At 39.8% G+C, this 27,866-nt stretch overlaps 1 protein-coding gene and 1 long non-coding RNA gene across 5 annotated transcripts in view; one reads left to right on the top strand and one right to left on the bottom strand.

Annotated features, from left to right (window-relative positions):
- Positions 1-27,866, bottom strand: part of LOC116577602 — a 151,731-nt gene that overhangs the window by 40,470 nt on the left and 83,395 nt on the right. The gene's annotated exons all lie outside the window — the stretch shown is intronic.
- Positions 44-16,932, top strand: KRT23 (keratin 23). Its single transcript, XM_032321088.1, has 8 exons — positions 44-538; positions 6,663-6,745; positions 8,113-8,269; positions 9,669-9,830; positions 9,918-10,040; positions 13,322-13,542; positions 14,571-14,602; positions 16,038-16,932. Exons 1-8 carry the CDS (start codon positions 143-145, stop codon positions 16,121-16,123), a joined length of 1,260 nt encoding a protein of 419 aa, XP_032176979.1. The 5' UTR covers positions 44-142; the 3' UTR covers positions 16,124-16,932.

Raw genomic sequence — 27,866 nt, 5'->3', positions numbered from 1 at the left:
CGATCTTGTTGGTGCAGTTGTCAGGGAAGGGAACTCCCACAGTGAAGCGCATAAAACCATCCAGGGCAGTTTGGGGCGGCTCAGTTCTGCAGGGCCAGGGAGCGGAGCAGAACCCAGCCCTGCACCAAACACAGATGGGACCATGAACTCCAGCCACAGCTTCAGCCAGACCCCTTCTGGCTCCCTCCGTGGCTCGGGAGGCAGCTGGGGCCAGCTGGGGAATTTCCCTCGGGCTCCCAGTGTCCATGGGGGTGCCGGGGGTGTCCGCATCTCCCTTTCCTTCAGCTCACCAAGGTGCCTGCCTCCTGGAGGCTCTTGGGGATCTAGAAGAGGCAATTCCCTCCCTGCTGCAAGTGGGAAGGAGGTGATGCAGAACCTCAATGATCGCCTGGCTTCCTACCTGGACAAGGTACGTGCCCTGGAGGAGGCCAACCAGAAGCTCGAACGTCGTATCCTGAAGTGGCACGAGCAGAGAGATCCTGGCAGTAAGCAAAATTACTCCAAGTATGAGGAAAACATCAGCCACCTGCAGGAGCAGGTAAGATCATGGGCGACCCTGGAACTCAAGAGGGGGCTGCATTTCCAGCCATGGGAGGAGAAATCAGTACAAAAGACAATTTCCAGGAAAAATGGCAAAAGAACTGAAAGTAATTATAAACAAAGGTATTGGAGGATATTTTCTTGTTATACCTTTTGGACTTGGGAAAGCCTGTGTTGTGTATTTCGTTCTCTATACATAAATATTATGGAAAATCCAAAAAATGTAAGGCAACCAGGTGCTGTCTGGTGTCACTTATGATACAGGAATGTTACAGTAACAATAAGGGCCAATATTCATCCCTCATGCTCAGGGCACAAGAGGCATAAGAGGCACAAGAGAGCGTTTGCTTTCTCATTACTTCAGTTCTGCTCCATCTCAAAAGTCCTGGCAAAAGCATGATTATCCACAGAAAGAAAGGCCAAGTTCACGATTCTGGAGAGCATACCTAAAGGCTGTCACTCCACTAACAGATACATCTGTTGACATTCCTGGGTATTTCTTCTTGAGGGCTGCTAGAAGTTCTAAGTTCTGCTGCTCCCAATTCTAAAAAGGCATATTGCTAGGGGAAAAAAAAAATAAAATGGGCACAATTTTTGGAATCTTGGAGTTAGGATGGGTTATAGAGACGTCTTTAAAACAAAAAAAATTTTTCAACCAAACAATTAAAAAAAAAAAAAAGCTGAGCTTATACCTTCTGGAACACCTCACAACATTGATTAGAAGTGGAGGGAAATCCAGTCGGCTCATAAATTATTTTTTAAAGCTATATAGCTTCCCTCTTATGTAAAGTGGTCCCAGAAAATTCCCTGTAAGATCACGATTTTACCCATCCTCGAAAGGGCATCACAGGTTTCCAATATTTATACAGTACGATTTCTCAACCCTTAGTCGTCCTTGCTTGAATGTAGGAAAGACCAATCAAGATAATATAAATCTGTCCTCATAATGAACCCTAATTATTGAATAATCAACCTAATAACTGACTGCATAATTACCCTAACTATATAGTACATGGTTGTCTTTATGGAAAAAACAAGGTGACTCAACAAACCACATCATATTTTTTTTCATTAATAAAGTTGCTTTTGTGTTAGAATGGAGAGAATAGAAGATTTTTGCAGATGGACAGCTGAGAACCTAACTCCCGAAAGAAACATGAGGTCAGACCTGGTCAAACAATTCACTGACAGCAGAAAAAAGGGAAGAGGAAGGAAAACATTTATTAAGCCCTTATTGTATGCCAGCCTTCATGTAGGATTTTTTAATACACATTAGCTGAAAGCAGAAAGCTTTCTGCGCTGATGGAAACATTCAACGTTACCTGATTCAATTCTTACAATGACCCTGTAAAGAGACAGAAGCTCAGAGAGGTGAGGTAGTCACCAAAAGCCACCAGCAAGAGGCGGACATGGGATTCTAACTCAGATGTGTTTCTAAAGGCCTGACAATTTCCACACAACATGGTGCTCACTAGCCTACGTCCTACAAAAATGGTACTGCTTGTAGAAATACTGCATTACAGTTGCATTGCTAATCAGACGACACACATTTCATATACATTATCTCATTCTGCAAAGCAAGTATTCTTACCCCAAATTTATAGATGAGGAGACTGAGACTGAGTGGTTGCCCAAATTCTTTGGAACAGAACTGAGTGAAGTGAGCAGGGGGCAATGCCAAGGAATGGGTGGCTTGCCCACTCTCTAAGCCTACTCTCTAAGCCCACTCTCTAAGCCTGGGATTCTGGGTTCTGACTTTAAATTCTGGGCTATATATTAAATTCAGGTTTGAATTCCACTCATTTCTGGATTACTTATTTTAGTTGTATTCTTTTCATGTTTGAAGAAAACAGTTCTTTGAAGTTGAGGTTGTACTATCTGTCCTGACCTCCCCCACAGGCAAGAAAACAGAGACACAAGAGTATAACAACCCACAACAAGCAGGGACTGACCCCTTCCCAGGCCTTGATGAAATGCTATCAGTAGATACAGTGTTCTTCCAACCCCACTGTAGGGATCTTAAGTATTACTCAAAAAGTCTGTAAGAAAATGAGTTCAAAAATTAATCCAATCCTTTTGAAACACCGAGTTGGACTTCGTCATAAGGATATGTGTATTTTAGAATGGCTCTCAATAGTACTATATTTTGGCACTGTGGTTTATGATTAAAAAATTCTATTATCTTCTTCCTGGAACAAGATTACACACCCTGGAGCAACAATGCTATACAATACACCAACTCAAGTGTTTTAAAAGAATGAACTCAGAGCCTTGAGGGAAAATTCAGGTGATTAATTACAACACACAATGCAAAACCTATGCTTCACAAATTATTTCTCAACCCATCCTCATCATCCATTCATTACTGTGAAGGATGTCTCTGAAAGAGTGGCTGTATCATAATATTGCATCAGGTAAGCCTGAACAGGGGAAATAATTTTGGTTTTTAAATATGCTCTGTATCAAATGCATTTCAGAATTCACCATTCATGTACTCTGAGAAGAACGCTGACTGAGGGAATCAGATTCACTTTTTTTTTTTAAGATTTTACTTATTTATTTGACAGACAGAGAGCGTGAGAGAGGGAACCCACCAGAAGGAGTGGGAGAAGGAGAAGCAGGCTCCCCGCAGAGCAGGGAGCATGATGCGGGGCTCGATCCCAGGGTCCTAGGATCATAATCTGAGCTGAAGGCAGACACTTAACCACTGAGCTACCCAGGCACCCCAGCATCAGAATCTCGATGTGGGTTTTACAACAGATAAATTACCAATTTAACTCAGAAAAGCCAAATAGGCCCACAGATTGTATTTTTTATTTTTCTGATTCCACAGAGGGAATACTGTTTGGTTTCTCTGGATGTCAGTCAAAACCTGGTGATTCACAGACCTGTACCCCTGGGGATAAAAATATATGTTTATAAAAAATTAAAAATTAAAAAAAAAAAAAGAAAGAAAGAAAAACTCAGCGCACAGGGTCCCCAAGCTTTTGAGGATGGAGCTGCTTAGATAACGGAACGAATAAAGAGCCTGGAAGGGAAAAGCATTGGTATGAAAGTCCCTAAGCAGCACTGGAGTGGGGAAACAAGGAAATATCCACAGAATCCTTTTTTAGAGCAAAGGAAGTAGTCATAGTACCTTTTGGAATCCACCAAAGGATGAAAGGAGTGGAGAAGGGTAGCAACCTGGTTATCTCCCACCACGAAGAGCAGAAGTTTGAGGCTGTCTCTCAACATACAGAATCTGGGTTTTATCGAGTACAGACATTGGCTCTAATTACAAAAGTGCTGGCTTTTTACCTCCTTTTTTTTTTTCCACTATATTCCCTACACTGTTTGTTTATTTATTTATTTATTTATATTTATCTCTTTTCGGCGTAACAGAATTCATTGTTTATGCACCACACCCAGTGCTCCATGCATACGTGGCTTCCATAACCCCCACCACCTGGCTCCCCCAATCTCCCACCCCTCACTGTACTTTTTATTCCCATGCCTCATTTATTTTGTAACTGGAAGTTTGCATCTCTTGATCCCATTTTCCTATTTCACCCACTTCCCTCCCCTCATCCTCTGGCAACCGCCGGTTTGTTCCTTGCATTTATAAGTTCATTTCTGTCTGTTTGTTAGAATTCCATATATAAGCGAAATCATATAATATTTGTCTTTTTGACTTATTTCTTGTCTCTGTGGTATTTTTCTGACTTATTTCAACCAGTATATACTCCTTAGGTCCATCCATGTGGTTGAAAATGGTAGAATTTTTTTTTTAATGGTTTGGTAATAGTATTCCATTATGTGTGTATGTATGTATGTATGTGTGTATACATATATATCTCTCACATCTTTTGTATCCATTCATCTATTGATGGACACTTAAGTTGGTTCCCTATCTTGGCTCCTATCAATAATGGTGCAATGACCACAGGGGTGCATACATGCTTTCAAATTGGTGAGGGTCTTTCTTCAGGTAAATACCCAGAAGTGGAATTATTGGGTCATTTGGCAGTTCTATTTCTAATTTTTTGAGAAGCCTCCATACTTTTTTTCCACAGTGGCTGTACCAATTTACCTTCCCATCAACAATGTATAAGGGTTCCCTCTTCCCCGTATCCTCTCCAACACTTACTACATCTTATCTTTTTGCTACTAGCCAATTCTGACTTGTGTGAGGTGTTACCTTATTGTGATTTTCATTTGCAGTTCCCAGATGATGAGTGATGCTGAGCATCTTTTCATGTGCCTTTTGGCCATCTGTGTATCTTCTCAAAAGTTCTTATAAAAGAAAATTAAGGGGGCACCTGGGTTGCTCAGTGGGTTAAAGCCTCTGCCTTCTGCTCAGGTCGTGATTCCGGGGGTCCTCGGATCGAGTCCCGCATTGGGCTCTCTGCTCAGCAGGGAGCCTGCTTCCCTTCCTTTCTCTCTGCCTGCCTCTCTGCCTACTTATGATCTCTGTCTGTCAAATAAATAAATAAAATCTTTAAAAAAAAAAAAAAAGAAAATTAAGTACTCCACAGCTTTCTAAATTAATATAGTTTCAACTAATTCTTCTGAGTGTCTACAGTGTGCCCAGAATATGCTAAATATGTTACAATGTTATTGTGTTTAACCTCTTCTAATATAATTCTCATAATTCTCTGATGAAGTGGCTACTATTATTATTACTATTGCCATTTTATGGATGAAGAAACTGAGACTCAACAAGTTCACTCAGCTAGTAGGTACAACAGCAGGACCCCAGGCTCTGCCTTTTGGGTTCCAGACCCAGAGTTACTACCACCTCTGAATCCTGCTATTGTGCATTCATGATACCAGATTCCAAGTAATCAGGGAAGCTTTGAATGGGAGCAGATCTTGAAACGAAATGGTGCCTTTGTATTGAGCTATAAATTTGCACTAAGGAAATCTTTTCCAAATAAAGGAATTATCTGTTCAAATGTATGGCAATGTCACAGGATTCTCTGCCTCCAACTAAATCATTAAGTTTAGAGCTAGGACCTCTAGTAGTTTCTACTACAAACTCCTTACTTAACAGATGATGAAATCGAAACCCAGGAAATAGGGTGACTGACCCAAGTTCATGCCAATGGCCAGTAACAGGAAGTAAAGAAGAAAAATCCCCAGTTCCTGGCTCAGCACAATACTTGGCACAAAAATAAGTGGTATTATACTTTTGATGTTGAGACATCTTCCATCTAATTTTCCTGAAGACAGGAACATATATCAAATGAACACTACTCTGGTTACAACTACCTAGAAGAATTAACAAATCATGTACGTAAATACAACTGCTCAAGTAGAAACTTCCAATAGTAGTTTTCATGTTAAGGTTAAAAAACACATAAACGTCTAGTAAAAGTCTTAACCAGAGGCTTTATCACAGTTAAAGTTTACTAAGCTGCCAAAAAGTGACTTCACTTAATATTTCAATAGCCACAATTTGGGCATTCTCATCATGGAATAATTTACAAACACTTACACATACCTACAAGTTATGTGAATGGCTATAGTCACTGTGGACAAAAAATAATTATGGTATGTGATGACTCTTATAAAATTCATTTAAAATCAGTCTGATGAACTAGTATCAGTGATATTTTGATACTTTGCTCAGTATCACTGATCAGAAACATGAATGCTACCACAGGGAAGAATTATGTTCATCTAAAATAACTATTGCACTTGAAGGGAGCCAAACTAATAGTCACAATAAAAATAGGACTAGAACTTAAAACTCTTCTAACATCATCAGACGTGGGTGAGCTGAAACAAAACAGTAAGATATGTTCTCAGTGCTAGAAAGCCAGGAGGCCCTTTGAACGATGATTCTCTTTCCTCTTCCAATGTCATTCTTTCAGCATCGCCATCAATCCTAGCCTGTCAAACTGAGTGTGAAGAAAGACAGTGAAGTGGCTGCAGACCACGTTCTTACTTTAAAAACCATTCTGATGCTTTGTACCTAGTAAGTGCTCGACATTTACTGATTTGATTATTTGTTGTTCCACTGCCAGGAAAGAAGTCATCTATGCTAACAAGTCATATACCCAGGAAATACAGTCTTTGGAAATGCAGCTCTCCCATGAGAGTGTGTCTGACTTAAATGACTCTTGATGGGTGTTTTACAGATCATGGATGGTAAGATGACCAATGCTCAGATCATTCTTCTCATTGACAATGCCAGGATGGCGGTGGATGACTTTGGCCTCAAGTAAGTTGCTTCCTCACCCCATTGTGGGCAGTTTTCATTTGCTGTTTTTCTTTTGCTTTGTTTTGGAGGTTCCTCTTGTTTTTATTTTGCCAAAGGAAAATTTATTTCACCATTAGCCACATATAATATCTTTTTTTAAATTAAATTTATTTTCAGCATAACAGTATTCATTATTTTTTCACCACACCCAGTGCTCCATGCAATCCGTGCCCTCTATAATACCCACCACCTGGTACCCCAACCTCCCACCTCCCCCCACCACTTCAAACCCCTCAGATTGTTTTTTGGAGTCCATAGTCTCTCATGATTCACAAATATAATCAAAAGGCATAACATGAACAAATACTTGACTGGAGCCTACTTTAAACAAACTGGATATAAAATACAAATACACCTTATAGTATGGGGAAATTTGAATATGAATCAAGCATTAGATGATTTTAAAGAGTTATTATCAGCTCTTTAAGGGTGATAATGTTATTATGCTTATTTAGAAAACTCCTGTTTTTATTTTTTTTATTTTATTTTAATTCCAGTAGTTAACATACAGTATTATTATTTGTGTGTTGTTACACCTATCAGGTGTACAATATAGTGATTCAGCACTTGCATACATCACCCAGTGCTCATCACAAGTACACTCCTTAATCCCCATCACCTCTTTCCCCCATCCCCCTACCCATTTCCCCTCAGGTAACCATCAGTTTGTTCTCCATAGTTAAAAGTATGTCCATCACTTAGATTTAACAGCTGTTAACATTTTGCTTCTCTTTTTTTTTTAAGATTTATTTACTTATTTGAGAGAGAGAGAGAGAGAGAGAGCATGTGGCAGGGAAATTCAGAGGGAGAGGAAAATTAAGAATCTTAAGTAGACTCCACAGTGAGCACAGAGCCCAACATGGGGCTTGGTCTCAGGACCCTGAGATTATGACCCAAGCCAAGACCATGAGTCAGATGCTTAACCAACTGAGCCACCCAGGTGCCCCCATTTTGCTTCACTCTTAACAAAAATTCTTTCTTTTTTTTTTTTTAACGATGTATCCTAAGTATTTAGGGGGGAAATATCATAATGTCTATAATTTAGTTTAAAATACAAAATAGAGATGAAGCAAAATTTTAACAGTTAATAAGTCTAAGCAATGGGCATATGACTGTTTATTAGTCAACAGTCCTCTCTAATCAAAAACAACAACAACATTGAGCCACCATCAGAAAAACTTGCGTGAAACAGACATATGAGGGATTCATGATGTGTTCATTTGCTCCTAACCTAAAAAGTACAAAATTCACCTCTAAAGTAAGATGGATCCTTACAAGGCCATGGCCTTCCAACAACAGGTGTATTCTTCTCTTCCTTCCAACCAAAGGTATGAAAATGAACACTCCTTCAAGAAAGACCTGGAAATTGAAGTTGAAGGTCTCCGAAAGACCTTAGATGATCTGACCATTGTCACAACAGACCTGGAGCAGGAGGTTGAGGGGATGAGGAAAGAGCTCATCCTTATGAAGAAGCGACATGAACAGGTAGGTCTCCTCAGGAGCTCCTGGTAACCAGCACAGCTCTTAATCTGTACCTTCAGATGATTCAATAGCCCAGAAGAAACAACCGTCTAAATGTCAGTCTTAGTTTCCTTCAACCTAAGTAATTATAAGGAATCATATAAACATCTAATTTTTCCATCTTCAAGGTTATCTATACAGTGTCAAATCCAACAGCCAAAATATGATCAAAATTAATGATGAATCAGTCAACAATTTTGCTAATAAACAATGTTTACCTAGACTAGTTTATGAATATGATACTGCAAGAATAAATGCATGGGATTGAACTTCCTTCATTGACCCAATGTGCAGCAAATTGGGAGACAGTAGAATAAAGAGAATTTGCCACTAACCAAGGTAAATAAAACTAGTGGCAAAAATGAAGAATCTTAAAATGGAAGAAGAAGGAGGAGGAGGAGGAGGAGGAGGAGGAGGGGAAAGAGGAGAAGGGAGAGGAGGAGAAGGAGAAGAAGAACATTAATCTCCATAAGCATTTAACTGACTTTGAAAAAGGTACCATCAATCTAAATTCCCTGAAACTCTGACGCAGTAAGAGAAAAGCAATCCCTGTTTTAGGCAAATAAAATTGCTTAAGAACATCAAAGAACTTCAATTCTGAACAGTTGGTAAGACAGTGATTATTAATTAAACTTTTCCTATGGTTTCTTGATTTTCTTTTTTTTTAAGATTTTATTTGAGAAAGAGAGAAACAGAGATAGTGACAGAGACAGAGAGAGAGAGCATGAGCAGGAAGGAGAGGGAGAAGTAGACTCCCTGCTGAGCAGGGTCCACCCCCCCATCCCGACTTGGGGCTCAATCCCAGGTCCCCAGGAGCATGACCTGAGCCAAAGGCAGACACTTAACCAACTGAGTCACCCAGGTGCCCCTCTTGATTTTCATGACATCCTATGGGTGTCAGCCCTACAGAGTCATAATGCATTGACAAGGTATTAAAAGTCTTTATACTTTTTGGCTTTGGGTTGCTGAACTGCCTCCCAAAATCTTTAGCCTCTAACCTGAAATGTTCCACAGTTGAATTATGTCACCACTTCACCCATGAACATGTGCTGGGTACTTTACATGCTATGGAAGCATGATTCTTTGTGAAACATTTTCAACCAGGGATTAAGTCAATAATCACAGAGGTCATTTGGTTACCTATCTAGTGCTATTTTTTTTTTTTTTACTTTATAAACTTATAACAGAAAAAAACATACAGTGTTTTGCCATCAACAAATAACTTAGAAACCAAACCACACCAGTAAAAGAAAAACAACCACAAAAGCTGAATTTTTAAAAGATCTGTTAACTGCTGCCAATCAACACATCTCTGGCCTTCTGATTATCATAGCCAATTCATTTTCTTTCTGTTATTAAACAGGAAATGGAGGAACATCATGTACCAAATGACTTCAAGGTCAGTGTGAAGGTGGATACAACCCCAGGAGAAGATCTGATCAAGGTCCTGGAGGATATGAGGCAGGAATATGAGTATATAATAAAGAAGAAGCATCAAGACCTGGACTCTTGGTATAAAGAGCAGGTAAAGGAAAGGAGTTCAAACTTCCCAAAGGTTCCATTGCCATGTAGTCCCAATGCCAATGCCTCTCTCCTTTGCTTGGTCTCCTAGTCAGCCACCATGGCCCAGGAGGTGGCCAGCCCAGCAGCTGTGCAGAGCAGCCAAAGTGACATCCATGAGCTGAAGCGCACTTTCCAGGCCCTGGAGATAGACCTGCAGGCACAGCACAACAGGGTGAGCCTGAGCTAGGGTCAGGTACCACCTCCTCCATGAAGCCTCTCTTGACCTCTCTCCTGGGCTCCTCTCCCCAACTCCCTTGGGAGTTCCCACTTCTCATCCAAACTGTTTGTGGTGAGAAAGATAATAAGTGCTGTCATTTATTGAGGTGTCCACAATGTGCCACATTGTGTGCCAGGGGGTTCATTAATGTTAACTGCCATCAAACCTCACTTTAGCCTTTCCAGGTAGGTCTTCATGTTCTCATTTTAGGGATGAGGAAACCAAAGCTCCAGACAGTTAAGTAAATTTGGTCAAGGTCACACAGATAGTGAGTGGCCAGTGGCAAAGCCACCTGGTGTTTAGGGAAAGGTATGAGGGTCTAGTAGGCCCTCATAATCTCTAGTAGTACTCTCCCCACTTACAACCAGGCTGCCCCCTGAAACCCCAATACAAAAAAATTCTGGTGTCAACATGAATTGGTGGCAAATCCAGGCCAGGCTGACTCCAAAGTACTGCCCTGTCCATCATGTAGACGTCTTATCACCCAGTAAATTATAAATTCTTTTTTTAAAGATTTTATTTATTTATTTGACAGGCAGAGATCACAAATAGGCAGAGAGGTAGGCAGAGAGAGAGAGGAAGAAGCAGGCTCCCTGCTGAGCAGAGAGCCCGATGAGGGGCTCAATCCCAGGACTCTGAGATCATGACCTGAGCCGAAGACAGATGCTTAATCAACTGAGCCACCAAGGCATCCCTAAGATATAGTTTTTTGGTTTTGGTTTGTTTGTTTGTTTATTTATTTATTTATTTATTTATTTATTTACAGAGAGAGAGATCACAAGTAGGCAGAGAGGCAGGCAGAGAGAGAGAGAGGAGGAAGCAGGCTCCCCGCTGAGCAGAAAGCCCGATGCGGGGCTCGATCTCAGGACCCTGAGATCATAACCTGAGCCAAAGGCAGAGGCTTTAACCCACTGAGCCACCCAGGAGCCCCAAATTATAACTTCTTATATCTAAGTCATTTCTGTACTTTTCATGGTTTTTAGTAAAATGCTCTGTATGAGTGTCACAAGCACTCAAAATTCATTAAATCAAATATATGATTTGATTCCCTCAAAATTCATTAAACCAAATCTATGATTTGATTCCCTTTGTAGCCTATCTGAATCTTCTAGTCATTCATCAGTATTATTTCCAAGTGCTACTCTGACCTTGATCTTGAGGAGAAGTAATTGGTTCATTCTGTTGCCAGGTACACAAGATAAATTACTGTTATGCTTTAGGAATAAGTGATAGTGAACAGACATTTAAAATGTACACTGTCAAGGTGATAATAATGAGCACAGAAATAATTACAGTGTTTTATAGTTTTCAAAACATTTGGACATAGAGTATTTCACAACAACCCTGTGAGGTCAGCAAGACATTTACATTCATTTTCATGCATTCTACTATCTGACATGATTCTAAGTACTAAGGATTTTATCATAAGGGAATTTACATTCTAGTGTGGATGACAGATCATCAAAATATATCATGTGTGAGTTGGAGAAAACGGCTACCAAGAAATGGAGCATGGAATGGGGAAGTCAGGCATGCAGGAGTGCCGAGCTGCATTTTAAAGAAGGTGGTCAGGAAAGGTTTTTACTGTTGAGGTGACAGTTGAGCAAAAAACCTAGAAGTGGTAAAGAAGTGCATTCTGTGGCTACAGAGAGGGGATTCCAGGGGGAGGGAACAACAAATGCAAAAGCCCTGAGGCATGGGTGTTTCAGATGGGTTGGAGGAAGAGCAGGGAAGCCAATGTTTCTGTAGTGAGCATACAAAGAGAAGAAAGATCAGAAGAGGGAAGGGAAGGGGAGGCTCTTGGGGTAAGGATGGGAGTCAGACTGTGTATCTTGGCCCCCGGAGGGAGGTCCAGAGGACTTTGGAACAGCAGGTATGGACAACTCTTTGAGGAGCTTTGCTGTAGGTGAAGGAGAGCAGAGAAACTGGATGGCAACTGAAGGTGGATATGGATTCAAGAGAGGAAAATTTTAAAGTGGGAGAAATCATTCTATTTGAAAGTCGATGGGAAGAATCTGGTATAGAGGAAAATATGGATGATGCGAGAAGGCGCGCAGTTGCTAAAATGACTGGAGCACAGACAGCTCATGCACAGGAACAGGAGGGAAACAAGAACCTGGACCCAGGTTCACGTATGTGGGTGGAATTAATGGTGGGAGCTTGTGGGAATTGTCTCCTGATGGCTTTGATTTCCTCCGTAACGCAGGAAGCAAGGCCATGGGCTTATTAGAAAAGGGGGAGGGAAAAGGGTGTCTGAGGACAGAGGAGAAGGAATGCAGTACAGCCCTCTGGGAGAACAGGAGAGTAATGAGTGCAGGCCAGGCAACATGAAGTGCCCCGTGAAAGTCAAAAGCCATCATCAAGGGAGAGCACCCAGCACAGTTACGAGTTTCTCCTGAAGATTAAAATTACGTGCGCCAGAAAAGCAGGTGGGAAATCCAAACAGAACAGGGACTTGAACTCAGTTCTCTGTACCCTAGTGCAGCAACTTCACTGTGCAGCTTTTAGTATTTCCTCAGTAATGACAAGCTGTCACCATTGCCATAATGAACAAGCATTGCTTGGGATGATGGTTGCCAGAGTGACCAAATTAAAATATAGGCCATCCAGTTAAATCTGAATTTCAGATACAAAACAAAGGTTTTTGTTGTTGTTGTTGTTCATTTGTTTTTGTTTTTGTTTTTTACTATAAGTATGTCCCATGCAATACTGAGGCAATTTTTAGGACATACTTGTACTAAAAAATTACTCATTGCTCATTTGAAATTCAAATTTAACAAGGCGCTATTTTATCTGGCACTCCTACTTGAGACCCTACTCTGAATACATAAAGAGACAGCAGTTCAGTTATTGTTTCACCCAGCATTTTTCCATCTGGGTACAGACAAAATGTAAGCATGAGGAGGTGAGGAACAGATCAGGGCAAGGCAGTATACACCCAATCCCAAATGAGTAGCATATACAACAAGCACTGCAGGAATGTAATGAAGTTGCCAAGAGCTCCCCCAACACAAAGATATGCCCAGAAAATGGGCTTCAAAAGTCCTGACTCTGGTAAACTTGTCACTGCCCAAGCCCCAAACCTGTAAGTCAGCCAGCTGCCCACCGTTGCATCCCAGGAGCCGCCAAGACACCTAGCAGAGTGATTGGTGTATTGTAACTACTCAACAAGCCCACATTTTGAAGCAATCAAGCCATCAGTCAATTAATAGAAGAAACATCGTTTCCTCTTTCAGAAATCTGCTTTAGAGAACATGTTATCAGAGACCCAGTCTCGGTACTCCTGCCAGCTCCAGGACATGCAACGGGTCATCTCCCACTATGAGGAAGAACTGATGCAGCTCCGCCATGACCTGGAGCGTCAGCACAACGAATACAAGGTCCTCCTGGGCATCAAGACCCACCTAGAGAAGGAAATTGCCACCTACCACCAGCTCCTGGAGGGAAAGAGTGAGGGGTAAGGCAAAAGCTGGCAGGGGAGGAAGATGAAAAGAGCATCAAGTTTTTGTGGGTGCATTCATATACCCCAGGGTTCTGTTAGCAATCCTCATTCTAGAGAGAGAAAGGTTTATGTTGAATTTCTTCCGGACATTTAGATCAGGTTAAATTTCATTAAGTAGCAAGTATGAATTAATCAATTGTTATTACCACAGCACTAAGATTTGAGGTCAATAGTGAAAATTAATATAATAAAGTCTCTAGAAAGAAACAACTAGGAAGGTTTGGCTATAGTGTTTCCCACAGGGAATGCACACAATTTTGGCTAAACACATACACACCACCACCACCAAGAACACAACAACAACAACAACAACAGAAGGAAATATTTTAGCCTGACAGCAGGAGAAGAGTCCTAAGAAATTGAGAAATCTAGATTCTTCAATCTGGTATTACTGACCAACTTGTCCAGGAAGAAAAAAAAAAGGGGGGGAGGGGGGCACATATATTCTATGACCCAAGAGAAAGGGTTAGAAAGTTTTTTAAAAGATACATAAATAGGGGTACCTGGTTGGCTCAATCAGCAGAGCATGTGGCTCTTAATCTTAGGGTCATGAGTTTAAAACCCACATTGGGTGAAGAGATTGTTTAAATAAACTTTAAAAAACAAAATAAAATAAATAAAAATACATAAATAAAAGACTGTCAGACCAAATCCTGAACAGTGTGAAAATCCCAGGGATTCCAGACTTCAAACCCAGATCCTGGAAAGGATCCCAGTGGAGGCAAAGCCTAGAGCCAGCTGAAATAATGGAGGTGGTATGACAGACTTCCCTTGACCCCAGGGTCAGTTGGAGGAGGTACTCACTTCCTTCTGGATCCAGGAAGGGTTTCCCATGAACTCGTGACCTTGAGACTACACAGCTCAATTATCCTTATTAAAGAGCTATGAATTTACAAGCAGGCAAACGAGGTTAGTTCACCTTAATGAGTTTTTATGATTGTTGCTAACACTAGAATGAGCTGTAACTCTTATCATTTTTATAGGACAATGGAGGAATCAAAGTCAAGTGTGGAAGGTAAGAAAAATTTCTTTCAATGTTCGAATCTACTTTTTAAAAATGAATCAACATGTTTATTCATTCTATAGTACTCACATCATCTATAGTACTCATAATCCTTAGTGTACTCCCAAGTATCCCGTGTTCGATTTTTATTTTACTTGCCGATGTCCAGGAATTTTTAATTAACTTAAAGTAGATAAAAAAGAAAAAAGTGTGCTCTCAGTGTTGTCTTCTATAATATATATGCAAGTTCTCTGCCAGCAGTAAAGCAGATAGCAATGATCATTCATACTATTAGATCTCTGTCAAGTTATAGAGTCTGTTTACTAAACTCCTAGGAGATTACAAGAAAACAATTTCACATAATTTCCCAAACTACATTCTGTTGAACATTAGTGTTCCATAAGACTTTGTGTATTACAAAAGATGTGTCCCATGGACTGAAATGGTTGAAATACTAGGTTCTACCATCCTCTTCATGAACAGTCATGCATTTCAGTAAGTTAAAGATGGACCAGCCACCTCACTGCTGTGAGGAAGAAAAGGAACAGGAAAGACAAAGAAACATCAAAAGTTTTACTTTGCTTAACTTGGTGTCACCGAATGTCTTTGACCTAGGAACCCTACTTTCTGAGATTTTCTTTAAGGTCTCACAGAAAAGTTCTAAGAAACCACAGGCTGGAACAAGTGGCACTTTTCTGATTAGTTTGTGGTAAAAATGTTCTAAGGCATTAGAGATTCAGAGAATTGGGGTTCCAGGCACCATGAAAGGCAGCTTGTCTAACTGCTACCCCTCTATAAGATATCGACAAATGGTCCTTCAGTCTCTCTTTACACATGTCCAGGAATGGGGAACCCATTACTTGAAGGAGTGGCCCAATCTACTGTTGGAAAGTTTGATTTTAACCAAGTTCTCCCTGTATCTCTCTTAATGTCAATTCTTCCCTTTGGTCTGAATCAGTGTCCTGGTGTGTTGACAAAACACATATTCAAATAAACCATAACTTCAAAAACAATGACCATGATAAACATCCCTGGCCTCTCACCCATTCTTCATGCTTTCTAGATGTTTAAATGAGGTGCCCAGAATGGCATTTAGTTCTCTGTTAGCTCACAGAATCTATGATACAAGTGCAATAAAGCCTCCATAAGCAGGAAGACCTCTTTAAGAGTAGGTACTCAGAGCCTAGATTCTGCATCAAGCAAGCCTAGGATGCAGGTCTTGGCCTTTAGAAGGTAACACTATTCACACACCCTCGTTTCCTGGAGGGTGGGAGGAAAAACCCTCCTTGGTGAGATCTCTTCACTCCACCAAAGCCCACCATATTGCTGAGTGATCATTTTGGAAGGGACAGAGAAGCTTCAGGTACTGAGAGCAGGGAACTAAAAATGAGTATTTCAGATGGTGGGAGAAGCATGGCAGTGACCTGTTCATTGCTTTTTCCCTCAGCTCCAAAGATCAAGGCCATTACACGGGAGAGTGTCAACGGAAGAATAATTCTTTCTCAAGTGAATGAGATCCAAAAGTGTGCCTAAGGCCAATAAAAGTTTCTGCCTATTGTAAGAACTACTTTTCTCCAATGGAAATCCTTGCCCAGACACGATTGGGTGAGTCCTAAGATATATCCTTGGAGTTATCAAACTCAGAAGCTTTTTTTTTTTTTCCTCTGTAACAATCTCACCAGATATTCTATAATTATCTTAATATATTGCTGCACTTTTTGAGTCAAATTATGTGTTCATGAGTTTTTCAAGCTCTACTTTCCTACTACAATCTTCAGATTGCCATCACTACATATCTGTTTTGTAGCCAATAAAATGCTATGCTAGCGGCATCATGTCTCTGTTTATATCACATCATATTCATGTCATTTTTATATCAAGGTCTCATCCTAGCAAGGGATTCTCAGGGAACTGTCCATGAAAGAAAGGGACCTTAATCCTTTGAACTATTCCACAGCAGTCAAATGCTGGGCAGAACTGTTACCTTGCAGCCATGCAACCTAGGGACAAGATGTGGCTCATGAGGCTCTCCAGACCTCTGCCAGCAGGAAGTGGGGGGAGACACAGAGGAGGGGAGGCCTGGAAATCTTCACTGAGAATGTGAGATGACCAAAAATTATTCTAGTTCACACACATACATAACCTTAAGGGCCTAAAAGGAAGCTTAAGCTAGAAAAGGGAATTCAGGGCTGGAGGAGCCCTTATTACAAATAGACACTAAGCCCAGAAAAGGGGAAGTGACTTGTCCAAGACCCATAATGCAAATATTGGGATCCTGAGTATTATGTTGAGGTGGAATATGGGCTGAAGCACAGAGACTATGCACCTCTGTTCTCTCAAAAATATGCATTTTTCTCAAACTGTAGCAGTGTGAGCCACTGTTCCAGGGCTGGGACAGGAGGAATGCTGGAGAAAAGGAAGCTAGAAATCCATATATCTGCTAAGGCCTCATCAGAATGTTCAGACAGAATTATAGGTTATTCACAATTTAAGGGACCACAAGCACAGGCTAGTCAAACTCTCCCATTTTACAGACAAATAAATTGAGGCCCAGAACATTAAAGGCATTTACTCAAACACTTACTGGATTGTTGCTAGTCTAGATCCAGCTCTCTCGAGTCCATTAACAGTTATTAAAACTTAAAATGGTGTAATGTAGTTCCATTATTATCTAACACATTGGCAATGCCCCATTTGTCTTTTGTCTCTGTGTTTTAATACTTTCTTGGAAAGGATTGCTTTTTTTTTAAATTAAACTTATTTATTTTCATCATAACAGTATTCATTATTTTTTCACCATACCCAGTGCTCCATGCAATCCATGCCCTCTATAACACCCACCACCTGGTACCCCAACCTCCCACTCCCCCTGCCCCCCCCCCCCGCCACTTCAAACCCCTCAGATTGTTTTTCAGAGTCCATAGTCTCTCGATGTTTTCTGAACTGGGCATCTGTCAAAACTGAATTGGTCTTTCCTTAAGGCAATTAATCAGTGTTTCTGATTCTTAATGCCCAAAGAATGGAAAACCAACCCATACCAATCTGAAATTAGGCAAAAGGAACCCAAGATAATTACACCATTGCAAAAATGTGTTATTGGTTTCACTGAAATACACTAATTCTCTGGAGTATAATTATAAATGTATCTGTACTATGTGGCTACTTCAGAGAATCTCAAAAATAACCAATACACCAACAACTTCAGTGAGTTTTCTTTGTGCAGTATTTGTCTGTGGAGAAGTTTGATGTTTTGAGGGGCAAGAGGAGACGCATATTAGACTCCATTATTTCTCTTTTTCTATTTCACTTTACTACAAGAACTTCCTTACATCAATGAGGTACTAGAATCTCAAGGCAGATCTAAAAATTAAATTGTTTCCATTTTAGCACCAATTTACTCTGCAATTTTAGACATTATCTCTTTCTTAAAATCTAGAAATTATACATTAAATATACATATTTTCTCAAGGTGAAGTTTGAGCATTGCTAGCAAAATCTTTTGAAGTACATTTTTTAAAAATGTGATAAGCTGAAGAGAAAGTTATAATACTATGCCCAGAAAATAATCACTAATCTTCCATTTACCATCAAAATTTATATATGATTTGGTAACAGGAAATCATAACATAATGAATAATTTTTCAGTCAAGGGGCTAAAAAATCCTTAAAGTGTTATTAATTTTTACTGTATTGATTAAGGTGATCAATTCATTCCAGTTTGCCCAGGAAACCCTTCAGTTCTAGGCAAATGGGGGTGTTTGGTCACCCTAGTAATAATTAATTGCTCTTGCCTCAGCCCATTTAAGTAACTATAACTATACCACATACTGGGTGGCTTCTAAACAATAGAAATTTATTTCTCACAGTTCTGATGGCTGAGAAGTTCAAGATCAAGGCACCAGCATGGTTGTGTTCTGTTGAAGGCTTTCATCCTGGTTCACAGCTTGCGTCCTTGAATGGGAGAAGAGGCCAGGGAGATCTTGGGGTCTCTTTTGTAAGAAAACCCATTCATGAGGGCTCTACTCTCATGACCTAAGCACCTTCCAAATGTCTCACCTACTAAAACCATCACCTGTAGGGGTTAGGATTTTAATATATGAATTTTTTAGGCCATACCATCTCTATTTCACTAAGTAGAGACAAGCAGAAAAATTAAACAATTTATCTGAATAAAGAGGTGGAGCACCTGAGTGGCTCAGCTGGTTGAGCATCTGACTCTTCATTTCAGCTCAGGTTATGATCTCAGGGTTGTGGGGTTGAGCCCCATGTCAGGCCCCATGTTTAGCATGGGGTCTGCTAGAGATTCTCTCCCTCTTCTTCTCCCTCTACCCCTCCCCCTGCTTGCTCTCTCTCTCTCTCTCTCTCTCTAAAATAAATAAATCTTTAAGAAAAAAAGACAATTGCATGTGAGGCAATACAGAATAACTTCTCCCCTGCATCTAAATTACCTCGAAAATATTTCAAAATACCCATTGCAAATTGATTAGTGCCTACATGTTTTGGTGAGTTACTAATCACAGATGTTTTCATTTGTATTTGGTTTTGACCAGCACACACCCAAACCACATAAAACAGTTAGTAATAAGTTATATTGTTTTCATTCTAGAAACACTTTAAGCAAATAGCGCCTGTTCTATTACCCAAGACCCAACTAAACAAATAGTTGGCTAACCCAGAGAAATATAAAGTATTGCTTCAGAATTTAATATTTATGGCAACATATTTTCCAACAGTACCATAACATGGTTGAGTGGATTGATCCATCTAATGTATGCCCAGCCAATCAAATACATGCCTTTACTTAATGTTTATTTTTCCATTAATGCTTTTATACACCTACCCTGTTGATGATGCATGAAATTGAGAACTTATAAAAATTTATTATTGAGGAATGTAGCAATTGTACATTAGGGGAAGAGGTCATAAAGTTGAGAAGAGGGCAAGGACCATAGGAAAAAATGATCAGAGAAAGAGATCCCAGAAAATTTCTTTAGGGCAGAGGTCCTCAAACTCAGCTGCATTTCAGGATCTCCTGGGAGATTTAAAAATTCTAATGGCCAGGCCATGATGGATCAATTAAATCATGGTTTTTGTAGGTCAGGACCCAGGCAAATACATTTGAAAGATCCCCAAATAATTACAACATATAGACAAATTTGAGAACCTACTGCTTCTCAAGTAGCTTCTGGTGAATGCTTCTATATTTGTATGTTTTCCATATTACTAATTGTTTAATACTGTTGTAAGAATGAATGACAGCTAAATGAAAAGTAAAAGCTTCCAAATGCTTGTGAAGATAAGACTTTCATTTTACCAGACTGGAAGTTCCTTCCAAAAGGACAGCTGAATAAAAACTTAGAGGTAAGACAAATACTGAAATGTATTTCACAAAACTCTGCAAATTTACTTCTACCTAATCTTTGTAAAATCCCTTTCAGTTGCTTAATCAAATATTTTCCCAAGGTGTTATGCTCCTGTAATGCATTTCTATGATGAAAATTTGCCGTGTTATTTTAGCCTCTTCATCTCCTTTACCTCTTATTTTTTTATTTAATTTCTTTTCAGTGTAACAGAATTCATTGTTTATGCACCACACCCAGTGTTCCATGCAATATGTGCCCTCCATAATACCTACCACCAAGCTCCCCCAACCTCCCACCCCCTGCCCCTTCAAAACCCTCAGATTGTTTTTCAGAGTCCATAGTCTCTCATGGCTCATCTCCCCCTCCAATTTCCCTCAGCTCCCTTTTCCTCTCTATCTCCCCATGTCCTCCATGTTATTTCTTATGCTCCACAAAAAAGTGAAACCATATGATAATTGACTTTCTCTGCTTGACTTATTTCACTCAGCATAATCTCTTCCAGTCCTGTCCATGTTGACACAAAAGTTGGGTATTCATCCTTTCTGATGGAGGCATAATACTCCATAGTGTATATGGACCACATCTTCCTTATCCATTCGTCCATTGAAGGGCATCTTGGTTCTTTCCACAGCTTGGCGACCATAGCCATTGCTGCTATGAACATTGGAGTACAGATGGCCCTTCTTTTCACTACATCTGTATCTTTGGGGTAAATACCCAGACAAAAGGCTGATATCCAGGATCTATAAAGAATTTCTCAAACTCAAAACACACAAAACAGATAATCATGTCAAAAATTGGGCAGAAGACATGAACAGACACTTTTCCAATGAAGACATACAAATGGCTATCAGACACATGAAAAAATGTTCATCTTACTTTTTTTTTAATAGCAAAGCAAAATAGTAACATATGCAGGTAAGAGATTCATAGGAAAACATTCCTAAGCCAAGTGACTAAAAAATTTAATTTTTAGGAACACCTAAGTAAATCTTTTCTTAAGGTAATATCAGATTATTTTAGTATTTCCCAAATGCACATTTTACATTTCTCTAATAATCAAGTTAATCAGGCATCACATGGAGGCCAAACAAAAAAATAGCAGCATTAGAAGAAAACAGCAATCAATTGATTGAACCTTCTTGGTAAAGAGATGAAGAAGCTAAAGTCTAGAAAAGTTAGCCCAGCTCTCCTGGGACTCATATCTCATATACATATCTCTATATGTAGCATCCCTGACATATGGAAATATCAGAATTGAAAAAAGCACCATATAATTTTTAAAACTCATAGCAAATTAAAAATAATAATTCTAAATGTATGAACAATTGAAAAACCAAAATAATTAAGGTATGAGCTTTTAAGGGAAACAATTTGTAAAAATGCTAATAATTGCCAGAGAAAAGTAAGCCTGCAATAGGTACTAAAGTTTAGATGTTCTTATTTTCTATACAGATGATCTTAAATATAAATTATTTAGAGGTGCCTGGGTGGCTCAGTGGGTTAAAGCCTCTGCCTTCGGCTCAGGTCATAATCCCAGGGTCCTGGGATAAAGCCCCACATCCGGCTCTCTGCTTGGTAGGAAGCCTGCTTCTCCATCTCTCTCTCTGCTGTCTCTCTGCCTACCTGTGATATCTCTGTCAAATAAATGAAATCTTTAAATATATATATATGTAAATTATTTAATGATAGCTTTACATAGCATGGAGTTTTCTTAAAGTTTACATTGTGTCAAATAATATAGCATACCATTTCTTTGGAATTAAAAATAACATAATTCTAAAAATACATTTTATGGACATTAAGCAACACCATACCATAGTTACATATACACCTATCTAGCTTTTCACAATAGAACATGGATACTAAATAGTAGCATCATTTTCTGGCTATGTAGTGGATACTGGTGGCCTCAGTGAATCCACACCACCAAGTCTCAGGCCTTTCTGTAGTCTTTCCCACATAAATTCTGAGCTTGACCATGTGACTTGATTTGGCCAATGGAATATCAACAAGCAAGACACAAGCAGAGATTTAATAAATGCTTACACATGAGGCTTATATCTTCTTAGATTTCCCTCTAGGAAGCCAGCTGCCTTATGAGAAGTTCATTTACCCTGATACTACCACGCTGTGAGGTCTAAGCTAGCCTCACAGAGAGTCCACATGGAAAACTGAGGAACACAGCCAACAGGCATAACTGACGGTCCAGATGTATGACTCTGCTCCAAACATTCCAGCTGGTTTCCAGCCATTCAAGCCAAACAGGCTAAAGCCCCAGACATCATGGAGCAGAGGTAAGTCAGCCCCAATATTCTGAATCTGAAATTCTGAACCACAAAATTACAAACAAATAAAATGGGTACTGTTTTAAGCCAGTAAGTTTTGGAGAAGTTTTTCGCATGACTACAGATTACAAAACACAGTATTTAAAATAAGAGACCACTATTTGTTCCATGACAATAGCTAGTTTAAGTCTGGTCTCAACATTTCAACCAGGATTTTAGTCATTTTAACAGTTAAATTGATCTCTGTGGAAGTCCTGGTCCAATAACCATAGATGAAACACCAAAGCATCCAAGAGAAAAGTCAAGATTCTCACTCTCCAGAGACAGCAGAAGTAAAGCCATTGCTCATGTATGTATGTTTACAGCTCTCCTCTCTGCCTCTTCACAATGGGTACCAAGCAGTGTAACTCCAACCGAAAAAGCAGGGACATCCTCTGCTCTTCCCTCAAGCACACCAGGATGCCCACATAAATTTTCCTTCTTCTTATCTTTGAGTTTTGATTCCTTCTGACTCTGTCTTTAAGTTCCTCATTCCATGTACATTAACAACTTCTCTATAAATATGCTAATGGTAAGTATCACGCAGATCAAGAGCTTCACTGAAAGGTGATCTGGTTTCAATGTAGGCGAGCAATGTTCTCCTTCACTTAGAAACTATAAGGCCTCTTACAAATTAAGATGATCATGATTATCAGGTAGCTCTTATTTATAACTTTTAACTTTTTAAGTCATTATGACTCTTGACCATTGTCTATTCATGCTAGGCACATCTCTTCAGTATACTATTATGGCAATAAATGCTTTCAAGATTTTTGGTGTTTGTATACACCCTCTGATGTGTTTTGTTGGTTATTTGTGTATCAAAACAACGTTGGTTTCTCTTCCTCACTACATGACTGAGATCATTCCCATGTGGGTGAGTCATTCACCATCTCATTTATGCTATCACAACATCTATATGTCACCTTATTTCTGAAGAGGATGAGTGTGTTTCTAAAATATATTTGCAGTGAGGTCATGCAGAAAGGAAAAGATGACAGTGCCTCTGATATACTTCATGATCTGACCTAAATTAGGTTTATTGCATATATGTGTCTCTGTGTGTGTGTGTCTGTTTGTTATACCAGTACATGGACTGTCCTATGCATCAAAACTCTTTAAAATTTAAATTAGAAACCATCTAATAAAATTATGAGTCACTGAATAAAAACTATATGCCAATTTTTGCTAGTTTTAAAGTATGCATACACAACAGGCAGAAGATATGAACAGGCACTTCTCCAAAGAAGACATACAAATGGCTAACAGACACGTGAAAAAATGTTCATCATCATTAGCCATCAGGGAAATTCAAATCAAAATTTGAAAAGGTGAAATACCACCTTACACCAATTAGAATGGCAAAACTTGACAAAGCAAGATACAACAAATGTTGGAGAGGTTGTGGAGAAAGGGGAACCCTCTTACACTGTTGGTGGGAATGCAAAGTGGTACAGCCACTTTAGAAAACAATGTGGAAGTTCCTCAAAAAATATATAGATATGTAGAGGAATATAGAGGAAAAATAGAGGAATATAGAATATAGGAAAATAGAGCCACCCTATGACCCAGCAATTGCACTACTGGGCATTTAACCTAAAGATACAGTTGTAGTGAAAAGAAGGGCCACATGCACCCCAGTGTTCAGAGCAGCAATGACAACAACAGCCAAACTATAGAAGAGCTGAGATGCCCTTCAACAGACAAATGGATAAAGAAGATGAAAGAAGATGTGGTCCATATACACAATGGAATATTAATCAACCATCAGAAAGGATGAATACCCAAATTTTGCATCAACATGGATGGGATTGGAAGAGATGATGCTAAGTGAAATAAGTCAAGTACAGAAAGTCAATTATATGGTTTCACTTATTTGTGGAACATAAGAAATATCATGGAGGACATTAGGAGAAGGAAGGGAAAAATGAAGGGGGCGTGGGAATCAGAGGGAGAGATAAGCCATGAGAGACTATGGACTCTGGAAAACAAACTGAGTGTTTTAGAGGCAAGGGGGGTGGGTGGGTTAGCCCAGTAATGGGTATTAAGGAGGGTACAGATTGCATGGAGCACTGACAGGGTGTCACACACAGAAAAAATAAAAGAAGCATTAAAAAAAATAAAAGTGGGGGTCAGAAATTGGGTGGCCAGCTAACCCTCTGTGTCGACCAGATTGTCTAAACAACTTACAGATCAGGGGAAAAGTAATGAGGAGAAGGGGCACTCAAGACAGCCCTGGAATTCAAAACAATCACATTTTCATCACAGAGCAGACAATAGTGTCCACAGGCTCTCAATGGGGATTTTAATTTTTCTTAGAGACAAAACAAAAATGTATTTAAAATAATGAAAAAATTTTTTAAAAACTTATGCCAATCTATGCTAATTTTTAGGTATGCATACACAACGTAAACTCATACATGTGACATGTACACACATATGCTAGAAGAAACTTTAACAATAACCACTATTCTTGACTGACCTTTGCATTCAAAATCTCATTTAACACTGTCACAACCCTGCAAAGTACTATTATCCTCATCTCAGGCTGAGGAAATTGGGGCTTAATGAATGAAGTTACCTGTGGTCATATAGCTAGAAACAGTGGAACCAGAATTTGTACCCAATGTACTTGTTCTTTTTATTGCATCATGCAAAAAATGGTTGCTAAAGCTATAGAAAACCTTAACACAGGCAACACGTTGTTATGAACTCTTGCTGATGATCTTTATCTAAGGTGAGAGTCCAGAATGCAGTGTGAAATCTGAATGTATACTGTACTAGAATAATACAAAGGAGTCAGAAATACGCACTCAGGACTAGAGAGGGACAGGCTTTTATAACTAAAAGCTACCTTCCCATTACCCAAACCTCAAAGCATTCAATCCTCTGTGCCCAGAGGTCAACACTAGGGAAGGGATTAGCAAATTCCAAAACTGGAGGACCTCGCCCCTTAGTCTGTCCAGTTAGACCTTACACTCACTTCAATCAGAGTTATCTCCCCCTTACACTCAGAGAATAAGAAAGAAAAAGAAGGACAAAGAGAAGATCATAATGATGCATGAGCCATAGTTACACAAAATATGCTCCAGAGTCATAAATTAGAAATATTTTGTCCAGAGTGTCATCACAAAAATATTGTGAAAATGTCCATTTATCATTTCCAACATTCTGGGAAGCAGTAGTTTGGGGTCAACATCTAATCCCAAGACTTACACATTTATCAATGCTTCTGAAAACTTAATGTGTGTGTATATGTATACACACATACACACACACACACATATTAAATCTGATGATCATGTTAAAATTGCAGATTCTGGGTTTCTAGTAGGTTTGGGTTGGATGTCCAAGAATCTGCATTACTAACAAGCTACACGATGATGCTGAACCTCTTGATCCAGAAACCACACTTTAAGTAGCAAGATGAGTTCAACTCATTAACCATTGGTAAATCCCCTAGGCTGAGTGTCTTATCCACAAGCCAGTCTCAATAGATTTGGTGTAGATTGAACTGGAAGAAAAATACAGTAGGAAAGGTGGCATCATTAGAATCTAATTCACTCTGTTTTGCTCAAGGCAAGAGAAGCTTGCAAGAGTGCTCACTGATTAAGGAAAGCCTTAAAGAAAGGGTTTCTTGGTTCTGGTCAAGAGTGGAAATCAGGGGCGCCTGGGTGGCTCAGTGGGTTAAAGCCTCTGCCTTCAGCTTAGGTCATGATCCCAGGGTTCTGGGATCGAGCCCCACATCGGGCTCTCTGCTCAGCGGGGAGCCTGCTTCCTCCTCTCTCTCTCTGCCTGCCTCTCTGCCTACTTGTGATCTCTCTCTGTCAAATAAATAAATAAAATCTTTAAAAAAAAAAAAAAAAAAAAAAAAAAAAAAAAAAAAAGAGTGGAAATCAGAATGAAGTCAGGAAACCAAGGAGATTGATCACTTTGTCCCAAATTATTCCTGGTCTCACTGCATGAGTACATGACATGAAAATTTCACCACTAACCGGACTCATTGGAGAGGGTGAAAAACACCTGTCAGAAGTTGTCCACAAAGCACTAAAAAGTACACCACTATTTACATAGGAGTATTCACCTATAAAATTCTTCCTCAATTCTCTTCAATACCATTTTGTTACTCGGTGAACTAAACAATGGCTGAAGTTTTAAGACAAACAAAAATAACTCTGTGAAATTATGTCCCGTTCCACACACACCAGCTTGACCTGACTGCTTTCATAATGGTTATTAATTTTACCATTCTTTGTTTTCAAGAAATTCACGTATGAGTTGGAATTAAGAACCAATCAGGACACATTCATTAAGCTTCTGACACATGTCTGCTCTGAAGCCAGTCATGATGAGGAAGACAAAATAAGGAAGATCATGAGGTCAGAACTTCTGAGAAGGATATTAAAAGGCACAAAACCGTCCCTTTGCCCAACTGTAATTCCCGTCACTCATACACATAGTAAGTAGTCATAATAATTATACCTTTCCTGGTGTTGTGATAAGGAAACTGACTGGAGCTGCAATACAAAAAGAAAGCATGTCTCTCCAGTAAAGCTCTTTCTACCCTTTTGAAATTTTCTCCCACACTCAACAAAAACTTCATAAAGTCATCCATGACCCTGGCCCATTTCCACCAAGTCAACACCTATGACTGGGCCTCACACCCTTCTCAAGTATCAAGGCATTACCACATGGCCTTCCTCTCGTGAGGCCCAGCTTGTTTTTCCAGAGGGCAGCAGTCATTACCTGAATGGCAGGTTTGCAATGCAAGCTGTCTTAATGTAGGGCTTTGTAGACATCACGCCTGGGTTGTCATTAGTGTCCTCTGAAAATAATAATCAACTGGCAGACCAAAAAAAGGGCATTCCAAAAAAAACTCATTAATTCAAGTGTTTGGGGAAGCCATTGAAAATCTAAATTTATTTATCTTTCAGTTATTCAAAGAAAGGTCTAACATACACACGGCCATAACAGTCACCTAAAAGTTTATGAACTACATTTGCTACAATGCTGAGAGTTGGGAGACTCTCCACACACCTGTGGGCTGGCAGTTCTGAGGAAGGAGGTAGCACCTTTAATCATTCCTGCCTGGACATCAGGCTGAGCCATATTATGGGGACATGGGTAATTCCATTTCTCACTCTGTCCCCTCTTCTTCCCTCTACCATGTTAGGTGGTAAGAAAGTTGTGGAAGAAGCCTCTCTCCAGGAGAGAGGGCATCATCATCTGTCTTCCTCCTCTGCCCCCAGCTCTAATATGGATGCACCTGAGGCCAGTAGACAAGAGAGGAGATGACAGCACTCAAGCCTTCTCTCTTCCGCCCCATCCACACTGCTCCTTGGCCAGCCAGAGGTCAGAGTGACCAGGATGGATTCTGTGTTAGACCATACTGGGGCTGCCTTTGAATACCAGATGTCCAGAGTCTGCTCCCTCCCTGATCACAGGAAGCAGAAGGTAGAAATAAATCCCCCAGGGACAAGCACAGGCCTGCTAACTATTTTATAGCAGGCAAAAGTTAATGTTAAAACCACAGCCTCCAGAAAGGTGCCTACAATGTTTTCAGGCAACTGGCAGAAGGAAGGTGGG

This window comes from Mustela erminea, chromosome 18 (assembly GCF_009829155.1).
Source record: "Mustela erminea isolate mMusErm1 chromosome 18, mMusErm1.Pri, whole genome shotgun sequence".
Lineage (NCBI taxonomy): Eukaryota > Metazoa > Chordata > Mammalia > Carnivora > Mustelidae > Mustela > Mustela erminea.
This window is presented reverse-complemented; position numbering and strand designations above follow the sequence as displayed.

Coding starts and splice junctions, on each gene's coding strand:
- KRT23 (XM_032321088.1), top strand. CDS start 143: ATGAACTCCAGCCACAGCTTCAGCCAGACCCCTTCTGGCTCCCTCCGT. Junction 6,746..8,112: donor GTGGATGACTTTGGCCTCAA/GTAAGTTGCTTC, acceptor TTCCAACCAAAG/GTATGAAAATGAACACTCCT. Junction 13,543..14,570: donor CTGGAGGGAAAGAGTGAGGG/GTAAGGCAAAAG, acceptor TCATTTTTATAG/GACAATGGAGGAATCAAAGT.